At 71.3% G+C, this 10,537-nt stretch overlaps 1 protein-coding gene across 2 annotated transcripts; it reads right to left on the reverse strand.

Moving 5' to 3' along the window:
• Nucleotides 1-129: 129 nt before the first annotated feature.
• NOVA2 (NOVA alternative splicing regulator 2) lies at nt 130-9,897 on the reverse strand. 2 transcript variants are annotated; one of them, XM_067314453.1, is made up of 4 exons: nt 9,747-9,897; nt 7,192-7,335; nt 3,176-3,342; nt 130-1,963 (listed from the first exon to the last, which is right to left on the reverse strand). In XM_067314453.1, the coding sequence occupies exons 1-4, from the start codon at nt 9,895-9,897 to the stop codon at nt 953-955; spliced, it is 1,473 nt and encodes a 490-aa protein (XP_067170554.1). In that variant the 3' UTR covers nt 130-952. The 2 variants fall into 2 exon arrangements, with proteins under 2 accessions (XP_067170554.1, XP_067170555.1); XM_067314454.1 differs by lacking the exon at nt 7,192-7,335.
• Between the last annotated feature and the right edge of the window lie 640 nt (nt 9,898-10,537).

The raw sequence follows: 10,537 nt of genomic DNA on the forward strand, positions 1-10,537 counted from the left end.
TACCCCTCATCCGGATTAACACCCCTCATCCGGATTAACACCCCCCATCCGGATTAATACCCCCCCAGTGCCCATCAAATACCCCCAGCCGGAGGTAATACCCCCCCCCATCCAGAGTAATAACCCCCGGCACCTGTCAGCTACCCCAGGTCCTCGGCGATGCCACCCCAGCACCCATCGGCCGCCCTGGGGCACCGGAGCTGCGCCTTCAGACACCCAAGGGTCCTACGATGGTGCCACCATGCCCACGGGACACCCCAGGTGACGGGGCCATGCCCCTCGGCCACCTTGGGTGTCCAGGTGATGCCACCTCAGCACCCATCGGCCACCTTGGGGCACCGGAGCTGCGCCTTCAGACGCCCAAGGGTCCTATGATGGTGCCACCATGCCCCTTGGCCACCTTGGGTGTCCAGGTGATGCCATCTCAGCACCCACCAGCCACCCCAGGGCACCGGAGCCATGCCTTCAGACACCCAAGGGTCCTTTGGTGGTGCCACCATGACCGTTGGCCACCCTGGGTGATGGGGCCATGCCCCTCGGCCACCTTGGGCGCCCAGGTGATGCCACCCCAGCACCCATCGGCCACCCTGGGGCACCGGAGCTGTGTCTTTAGACACCCAAGGGTCCTTTGATGGTGCCACCATGCCCATGGGACACCCCAGGTGATGGGGCCATGCCCCTCGGCCACCTCGGGTGCCGGAGCGATGCCACCTCAGGGTCCCTCGGCCACCCCAGGCGCCGGAGCCGTGCCCGTTAAGCACCCAAGGGTCCTTCGGCGACGCCACCGTGCCCACGGGACACCCCAGGTGACGGGGCCACGCCGCCCCGGCGCCCATCGCATCCCCCCCAGGCGCCCGCGGGCCACCCCGGGCGCCGGAGCCGCGTCACCCCAGCACCCACCAGCCCCCCGCCCCGGCGCCCGCCGGCACCCCGGGCGCCGTCGCGGCCGGCCTTAGCCCACTTTGGGGGGGTTGGTGGCCCGCACGCCCTGCTCGTAGGTGACCCGCTGGCTGATGAGATACTGGGCGGCCTGCGTGGCGGCCGGCGGGCCCGTGATGGTCACTTTGCGGTTGCGGGTGCCGGGGATGAACTCGCCCTTCTTGGAGATCTGGATGCGGGCGCCCGTGAGCTCCTGGTACTCCACCAGTGTCTTGCCCCCCTTGCCCAGGATGGCGCCCACCAGGTTCTCCGGCACGGCGATCTCCACCAGCTCCTTGGCGCTCTCCACCAGCTTCTCGGGCGCCAAGAAGGAGCCGGCCACGAGGGGCGACGCCGTGCCCAGGTAGCCGTTGGCGGCGCCGGCGGCCAGCGAGCCCAGGGCGAAGGCGGGCGCCGAGGTGCCGGCGGCGGCAGCATCGTTCGCGTAGGAGGCCAGCAGGTTGGCGGCGGCGGCGGCCGCCGGGTTGGCGCCGGCCGCCACGGCCGCCAGCACACCCGAGGCGGCGGCCGAGTTGAGGCCCAGCCCCAGCGCCGCCGGGTTGTAGCCGTAGCCAGCCAAGGTGTTCAGGGCGGCGCTGATGGCCAGCAGGTCGCCACCCGAGAAGCTGGGCAGCGCGCCGGCGAAGGCGCCCACGCCGCCCAGCCCGGTGGGCCCCAGCAGCCCCGAGGCGGCGGCGGCGGCGGCGGCGGCGGCGGCCGTGGGCGGCAAGGCGTCCGTGGCGCTGGCGTAGGGCGAGCCGGTGGGGTTGGAGTTGGCCACGGGGCCGGCGACGTTGGCGTAGCTGATGTTGAGGCAGCTGCTGCTCTGCGGGTCCTCCTGGATCTTGTGCACGATGGTGTGCACGGCCTTGAGCACCTGCGCCGGCTCACCGCTCACCGTCACCACCCGCTCCTGCAGGTTGAGGCCCTCGGGCTTCTGGCTCAGCTGCACCCAGGCGCCCGACTGCTCCATGATGGCCTTCACGGTGGCCCCCCCCTTGCCGATGATGAGCCCCGCCGTGCTGTTGGGCACGATGAGCTTGGCCTGCGGGTGGGCGCCCGTTAGCGGGGGGGGGGGGGCGGGAGGCACGTGGGGCGGGGGGGCCGGGATGCTCCTGGGGACGGGGGTTAGGGGCTATGCGGATCTTGGGGGGGGGGTCCTGCGGGGCTGGGGGGGAGGGTTGGAGGTGCCCGTGGGGCTGGGGGGTCGCTGTTGGGCTGCAGGTCAGAGTTGGGGTCCCTGTGGGGCTCAGGGTCCCCGTGGGGATGGGGGTCCCTGTGGGGCTGGGGGTGAGGGCTGGGGATCCCCATGGGGCTGGGGGTTCCCGTGGGGCAGGGGGTGAGGGCTGGGGATCCCCATGGGGCTGAGGATCCCCGTGGGGATGGGGGTTCCCGTGGGGCAGGGGGTGAGGGCTGGGGTCCCCGTGGGGCTGGAGCCGGGGCCGGGTTTGGGGCCGGCGCGGCGGTTCAGCACCGCGGACAGCGGCAGCGGCCGCGCCGGGGGGCGGCGGCGGCACCGGGACGGGCCCGGGAATGGGGCTGGGAATGGGACCGGGAATGGGACCGGGAATGGGACCGGGAACGGCACCAGGACGGGGACCAACACCGGGAATGGAGCTGGGACCGGCACCGGCACCGGGAATGGGACCGGGAATGGGACCGGGAACGGCAAAAGGACGGGGACCAACACTGGGAATGGAGCTGGGACCGGGAACGGCACCAGGACGGGGACCAACACCGGGAATGGAGCTGGGACCGGCACCGGCACCGGGAATGGGACCGGGAATGGGACCGGGAACGGCAAAAGGACGGGGACCAACACTGGGAATGGAGCTGGGACCGGGAACGGCACCAGGACGGGGACCAACACCGGGAATGGAGCTGGGACCGGCACCGGCACCGGGAATGGGACCGGGAATGGCACCAGGACGGGGACCAACACTGGGAACGGAGCTGGGACCGGCACCAGCACCGGGAAGGGGAATGGCACCGGGAACAGGAACAGGACTGGCACAGGCACCGGGAACAGCCCTGGCTCTGGGAAAGGCCCCAGAACTGGCAGCGACACTGGGAACGGCCCCGGGAATGGGACTAGGACCGGGAATGGAGCTGTGCAAGGCTGGAGCAATGCACCACCCCGTGCAAAGCGCCATGCTGCAGCCATTCTGCAAAAGGTGCTGCCTCGTCCCAGCACCGTGCAGCGGCCTGGGGGGAGCGGGGCCGTCGTGCGAGGGGAGCGGGGCCGGCGCGCGCCCACCTGCTTGGCCCGGTCGGGGTTCATGGTGGTCTGCGGCTGGAGGACGCCGGCGGCCTCGGGCTTGGCGGCGGCCTGCGGGATCTCGCGCACCTTCTCGGCGATGAAGCTGTGCACGGCATTGAGGGCCTCGGCCGTGCCCTGCACCAGGCACACGCGCTCCGTGGTGCCTGCGGGCGAGAGCGGGCTCAGGCGCCGGGGTGGGCGCCGGGGGGGGGGGGGGGGGGGGGGGCAAAGCAGGCCACGCGCAAAGGCGTCGCGTGTGCAACGGGGGCCCGCGCGCGAAGGGTTTGTGCCGACGGGGCTGGGGTGCAAAAGGGAGCGCGTGCCGGGGGCGCCGGCGCTGGGGCTGCTCGTGCAAAGGCGCCCGTGCAAGGGCGGCCCCGTGCAGCGGTGCTCGTGCAAGGCGTGCCTGCGCGAGGGCTGCTCGCGCAAGGGCTGCTCGCCTAAGGGGGTGCAGCGCGAGGGAGGCCCGTGCGAGGGGGTGCTCACCCCGGGGGGGTGCTCGTGCAAAGGGTGCCCACGTGGGGACCCTTGTGCAAGGGCTTCTAGTGCAAGGGTGCTCATGCGGGGACCCTCGTGCAAGGACCCTCGTGCAAGGACCCTCGTGTGAGAGGTGCTTGTGCAAGGACCCTCGTGCAAGGGCCCTCGTGCAAGGATGATCATGCAAGAGGTGCTTGTGCAAGGACCCTCGTGCAAGGACCCTCATGCAAGAGGTGCTTGTGCAAGGACTCTCGTGCAAGGACCCTTGTGCAAGGACCCTCATGCGAGAGGTGCTTGTGCAAGGACCCTCGTGCAAGGACCCTTGTGCAAGGATGCTCATGTGAGAGGTGCTTGTGCAAGGATCCTCGTGCAAGGACCCTCGTGCAAGGATGCTCATGTGAGAGGTGCTTGTGCAAGGAGCCTCGTGCAAGGACCCTCGTGCAAGAAGTGCTTGTGCAAGGACCCTCGTGCAAGGACCCTCGTGCAAGGATGCTCATGCGAGAGGTGCTTGTGCAAGGACCCTCGTGCAAGGACCCTCGTGCGAGAGGTGCTCATGCGAGAGGTCCCCCCCATCCGAGGCCCCGCCCCCGCCTCAGTTTCCCGCCCCTCCCCCCACTGCCCCTTGGCAACGGCCCCGCCCCATTTCCCCTCCCCCCCGGGGACCTGCGGGCCCGTCGCCGTGGCAACCGCCCCCCTGGGCCCGTCGCCGTGGCGACAACCGCGGCCCCCTCTGTCCCCGCGGCAACGGAGGAGGCCTCGTCCCGGCGCCACGGCAACGACCCCGGCGACGGCCCCGGGCACCCCGGCAACGGCCCCGTCGCCCCGGCAACCACCTCCGTCGCCGTGGCAACGGCCCCATCGCGCCGGGTGTGCGTGTGTGCGTGTGTGTGTGTGTGTGTGGCACCGGTGCCGCGGCAGCGGCCCCCCCCCCGACACCGCGGCGGTGACCCCCGGACGCCTGGGTCCCCTCGGCGGGGCTGAGGGCGCCCCAATGCCGGGGCGCGACCCCGACACGCGGGGGGGCTCGCGCGCCGCTCGCACGAGCAAACGGGGCCTTGCACGACTGCACCGGTCATTGCACGAGCTGCCGGGCCCTCGCACCAGCACACCAGCCCTTGCACAAATGCACTGGGCTTTGCACGAGCGCACAGGTCGTTGCACGAGCGCACAGGCCCTTGCACGAGCACCCGGGCCCACGCACAAGCACGCAGCCCATTGCAGAGCCTGGGCCTTTGCACGGGCACTAAGACCCTTGCACAAGCACGCTGGGCTTTGCACGAGCACGCAGCCCATTGCACGAGCACACAGGCCCTTGCACAAGCACACGGCCAATTGCACAAGCACTAAGACCCTTGCACAAGCACACGGCCCGTTGCACGAGCACACAGGCCCTTGCACGAGAGCCTGGGCCCTTGCACAGGCACACAGGCCCTTGCACGAGCACGCAGCCCACTGCACGAGCACACAGGCCCTTGCACAAGTTTACCGGCCGTTGCACAAGCGCTGGGACCATTGCACGAGCACAAAGCCCATTGCATGAGAGCCTGGGCCCTTGCACAAGCACACAGGCCATTGCACAAGCACCGGGGCCATTGCACAAGCACTGGGGCCCTTGCACGAGCACACAGCCCATTGCACGAGAACCGAGACCATTGCATGAGCACCAGGGCCGTTGCATGAGCGCCAGGGCCCTTGCATGAGCACACAGGCCCTTGCACAAGCACACAGCCCATTGCACGAGCACCGAGACCATTGCATGAGCACCAGGGCCGTTGCATGAGCGCCAGGGCCCTTGCATGAGCACACAGGCCCCTGTACAAGCACACAGCCCATTGCACGAGCACCGAGGCCACTGCACGAGCACCGAGGCCACTGCACGAGCGCCAGGGCCATTGCACGAGCACCGGGGCCCTTGCACAAGCACACAGGCCCTTGCACGAGCACACAGCCCATTGCACGAGCGCCAGGGCCATTGCATGAGCACACAGCCCATTGCACAAGCACCGAGGCCGTTGCACAAGCGCCAGGGCCATTGCACGAGCACCAGGGCCCGGCCGGCACGGCAGCAGCGGCAGCGGCAGCGGGGCAGCCGCCGTGGGGCCCTCGCACGAGCGCGCGCGCGGGGGCCGCCCTGCCCGCGGCCCTTCCGGCCATTGAAGGCCTTTTCCTCCCGGCGGGCCCGGCCCTGCCGCCTTCCGGCTTCCTCCCTCCGGCGCTGCCCGGGGACCCAGGCGTCCGGCCGCCCCCCCGCCCCCCCCCCGGCCCCCGCGCGGGCCCAGGCGTCCGGGCCTGGCCAGGGCCCCAGTAAGCGGCTTAGCCCCCCCCCCGGCTTAGGGCTCCCCCTTCTCCCCCTTCTCCCCCCACTAAGCTCCCGGCTTGACCCAAAAACGGGCCCCAGTTGGGGGGGGGGGGAGGGACCCAGGCATCTGGGTGGTACCGGGGGGCTGGTGGGGGAGGGGTGAGGGGGACCCCCTCCCGTGTCCCCCCCCCGGCCCCCCCAATCGCCCCCTGTGGCCCTTTGCTTGGCCCCTTCCCTCCATCCCTCCCTCTCCCCCATCCTCCATCCCTCCCTCCCTCCCTCCCTCCTCCCTCCATCCCTCCCCCTCCCTCCTCCATCTCCCCCATCCCTCCTCCCTCCTTCCCCTCTCCCCGGGGGTATCCCTGGGGGGCACTGCACCCCCAGCCCCCATAGAGCCCATAGGTCCGTATAGATCCCCGTGGCCCCATAGATCCCCACAGATCCCGTAGCCCCCAGAGCTCTCCACAGACCCTGTAGCCCCCAGAGATCCCACAGACCCCTAGATCTCCACAGCCCCCCTAGATCCCATATCTCTCCAAAGCCCCAAAGATCCCCATAGACCCCCTAGATCTCCACAGCCCCCATGGATCCCTAGGCCCCCCCAGACCCCCAAAGTGCCCATAGACCCCATAGATCCTGTATCTCTCCAAAGCCCCATAGATCCCCACAGACCCCCTGGATCTCCACAGCCCCCCTAGATCCCATATCTCTCCAAAGCCCCAAAGATCCCCATAGACCCCCTAGATCTCCACAGCCCCCATGGATCCCCTAGGCCCCCCCAGACCCCCAAAGTGCCATAGACCCCATAGATCCTGTATCTCTCCAAAGCCCCATAGATCCCCATAGACCCCCTGGATCTCCATAGCCCCCATGGATCCACTAGACTCCCCAGACCTCCAAATGCCCATAGCTCCCCTAGATCGCAAAGGACCCCCTAGATCTCCACAGCCCCCCTAGATACCCTAGACCCCCCAGACCCCCAAAGTGCCATAGACCCCATAGATCCTGTATCTCTCCAAAGCCCCATAGATCCCCACAGACCCCCTGGATCTCCACAGCCCCCCTAGACCCCCCAGACCCCCATAGCCCCCCTAGATCCCCATGGACCCCCTAGATCTCCTAGACCCCCCAGACCCCCATAACCCCCCCAGACCCCCCAGACCCCCATAGCCCTGCTAGATCCCCAGGGACCCCCCGGACCCCAGCCCCCCCCCCCCCCCGGGGCGCCGGGCCGCACCGGGATAGAAGTCCTTGGACTTGGAGAGCTTGATGGTGGCGCCGGTCTCCTTCTGGAGCTGCACGATGGTCTGGCCGCCGCGGCCGATGATGGAGCCGGCGGCCGAGCTGGGGATGAGCACCTTGAGGAAGTACTCGCCCTCCTCTGGGGCGCAGCCCGTCAGCCGCGGGCCCAGGCGCCCGGGGGGCCCAGGCGGCCGGGGGGCCCAGGCGGCCGGGTCCCACCGCCGGCCCCCCCCCCCCCCCCGGGGTCGCGGAGCCGGGCGGATGGATCTCCATCCCCCCCAGACCCTCCGGGATCCCCCCCCCAATCCAGCCCCCCCCCCCCAGACTCCCCCCAAGTTAAGGGACCCCCCCCCTCAGTCCCCCTTGGACCTTCCCCGATCCAGGGACTCGCCGGGGAACCTCTGGACCTCCCAGGACCCCCCCAATCCGGGAACACCCCCCCCTCCCAGGGATCCCCATAGTCCCTCTGGGACCCCCCCCAGTCCAGGGACCCCGTCGGGGATCCCCAGGGAACCCCTGGGCCCCCCCCAGATCCCCTAATCCAGGGACTTCCCCAGTCCAGACCCCAACTAAGGCTCCCCCAACCCAGGGACCCCTCAGACCCCCCAGGGACCCCCCAAAACCAGGGAGCCCCCCCATGATCCCCTGGGACCTCCCTAAACTAGGGAGCCCCCCTAGTCCAGGGACCCCCCCCTAGACCTCAACTAGGGACCCTGCAGTCCAGGAACCCCCCAGGGACCCCCCCCAGGGATCCACCAAATCCAGAGACCCCCCCCAGACATGCCCGGGACCCCCCTAAACCAGGGGCCCCCCCCGACCTCCACTAGGGACCCCCCCCAAATCCAGGGACCCCTGTAAGGATCTCACAATCCGGGGATCCCCCTAGGGATCCTCCAAATCCAGGGATCCCCCCCCCGACTCCCCCAGGATCCCCCCAAGTCCAGGCCCCCCCCCCCGGGACCCCAGCCGCAATGCATTGTGGGAAATTCCCCCTTTCCCCCCCTTGCCCGGGGATGGAGATGCCCCCCCCCCTTCGGATGCTGCCGCAAAGGCTGATGGGAATTTCCCTCAGCATCATGCTCCCGGGGCATTGTGGGATAGCTGCGCCCCCCCCCCCCCGGCTGGCCCCGACCCCCCCATGTCCCCCCTGTGTCCCCAATGTTCCCCCCCCTGCAACGTCCCTCGATTGGGCCCCGGTGGGGGGGGGGGGCTGGGACCCACGGGCAAATGTTGGGGGGGGGGACGAGGGGGACACGGAGAAATGGGGGGGACACTTGGGACACGGGGGGGATGTGGGGGGACACTGGGGACGTGGAGAAATGGGGGGACACTGGGGACACGGGGGACGTGGGGGGGACGTGGGAGGACATGGGGGGGACATGGGGGCACAAGAGGGATATGGGGACATGGGGCACAAAGGGACATTTTGGGGACATGGGGGGACCTGGGGGGACATGGGGGACACGGAGGAATGGGGGGACAGGAGGGACACAGGGGGACATGGGGGGGACGTGGGGGGACAGAGGGGATGGGGAGCACCATGGGGACGGGGGGGGACATTAGGGACACGGCCTGGCCTTTCTCCCCCCCACCCCCGCGGTTACCGGGGCTGGGGCTCCCGGTGCTGCCGGTGCCCCCCGGTGTGTCCCCCCCACCGTGTCCCCGGTGTCCCCGGTGTCGTCCCCCCCCAGGAGACCAGGCAGGGAGGGGACAAGGTCAGGGGAACTGGGGCCGGGGGGGGGAACCGGGGGGGTCCGGGGCTGGGTACCGGGATGGGGGGGGCCGAGAGCAGGTACCGGGATGGGGGGGAGCCGGTACCGGGATGGGGGGGTCGGGAGCGGGATGGAGGGGATTGGGACCGGGAGGGGAGGGTTGGGAGCAGGTACCGGGGGGGGGTCGGGAGCGGGATGGGGGGGTCGGGAACGGGTACCGGGGGGGGGTCGGGAGCGGGATGGGGGGGGTCGGGAACGGGTACCGGGGATGGAGGGGGCGGTTTTAGGGCCGGGACCGGGGGATGGGGGGAGGCCGGGGCTGGACCGGGGCCGGTACCGGGGACTGGGGGGGGCCCGATGATGGTACCGGGATGCGGGGATGGAGCAGGGTCGGGCCTGGGGATGCGGGGGGGGGCCCGGGGATGGCACCGGGGGTGATACCGGGCACCGGGACCGGTAGGAGGATCCGGCGGGGGTGTGTGGGGGGGTCACACCAGGGCCGGTACCGGGTAGAGGGATGCGGGGGGGGGGGAACGGGGCTGGTACTGGTGATGCGGGGGGGGATCGGTATGGGGGATGCAGGGGGGGGGGACCGGAGCCGGTACCGGGAATGCAGGGATGCACCGGGGCTGGGTAGAGGGATGCGGCGGCGGGGAGGGGGGGGAAGGACCGGTACCGGGGATGCGGGGAGCGGGAGGGGGGCCGGTGCCGTGGCGGGGGGGTGCCGGGAGCAGCTGCAGGGGAGCGGGGATGACACGGCGGGGGCGGAGCGGGGCGGGGGCCGGTGCCGGTACGGGGGGGGGGGGGAGGCCGGTGGCGGGGGGGGGGGCGCGCTCACCGCCGGTGTTGGAGCGCTTGGTGCTGGAGGCCTCGGGGGGGGTCTCGAGCGGGCGCTTGCGGGAGTCGGGCGGGTCGGGGTCCATGTGCGGCGGCGGCGGCGGCGGCGGCGCCGGGAAGGGGCCGTTGTGCTGCACCGAGCCGCCTGCCATCGCCGGGGCGGCGGGCGGAGGGGGGGGGGGGGGCGCGCGCGGGGGGGCGGGGCCTGCCGGGGCGGGGCGCCGGGGGCGGGGCTACACCGGGCCGCCTGCCATCGCCGGGGCGGCGGGCGGGGGGGCGGGGCCTGCCGGGGCGGGGCGCGGGGCTGCACCCAACCGCCTGTCATCGCTGGGGGGCGGGGCCTGCTGGGGCGGGGCGGGGCCAAGACCCCCGGGGGCTGCAGCCTGCCATTGTCCATGGGGGGCAGGGGCGGGGCTGAGGCACCAGAGGGCGGGGTGGGGCGGGGCCAAGGCCCAGGGGGCTGCACCGAGCTATCTGTCATCACTGGGGGGCGGGGCTTTCCGGGGGCGGGGCTGCCAGGAGGCACTGAGCTGCCTGCTACTGCTGGGGGGCGGGGCCTGGTGGGACAGGGGGCGGGGCTGCATCCCATAGGGGCGGGGCCGTTGTGCTGCACAGAGCCACCTGCCGTCTTTGGGTGGGGCTGAGGGGGCGGGGCCAGAGGAATCAGGGGGTGGGGTCTGAGCTCTTGGGGGCGGGGCTGCATGGAGCCACCTGTCATTGCCTGGTGGGCGGGGCCTGCTGGGGCGGGGCCCTTGTGCTGCACCAGCCACCTGCTGTCACTGGGTGGGGGGC

This window comes from Apteryx mantelli, chromosome 35, assembly GCF_036417845.1.
Source record: "Apteryx mantelli isolate bAptMan1 chromosome 35, bAptMan1.hap1, whole genome shotgun sequence".
NCBI classification, from domain to species: Eukaryota; Metazoa; Chordata; class Aves; order Apterygiformes; family Apterygidae; genus Apteryx; species Apteryx mantelli.

Excerpts from the sequence above, each read along its gene's own strand:
- NOVA2 (XM_067314453.1), bottom strand. The coding sequence starts at position 9,897 with ATGGCAGGCGGCTCGGTGCAGCACAACGGCCCCTTCCCGGCGCCGCCG. Across the intron at positions 3,343-7,191 it reads GTCCAAGGACTTCTATCCCG|GCACCACGGAGCGCGTGTGC; the intron begins GTGCGGCCCGGC and ends TCTCGCCCGCAG. Across the intron at positions 1,964-3,175 it reads ACCCCGACCGGGCCAAGCAG|GCCAAGCTCATCGTGCCCAA; the intron begins GTGGGCGCGCGC and ends GCCCACCCGCAG.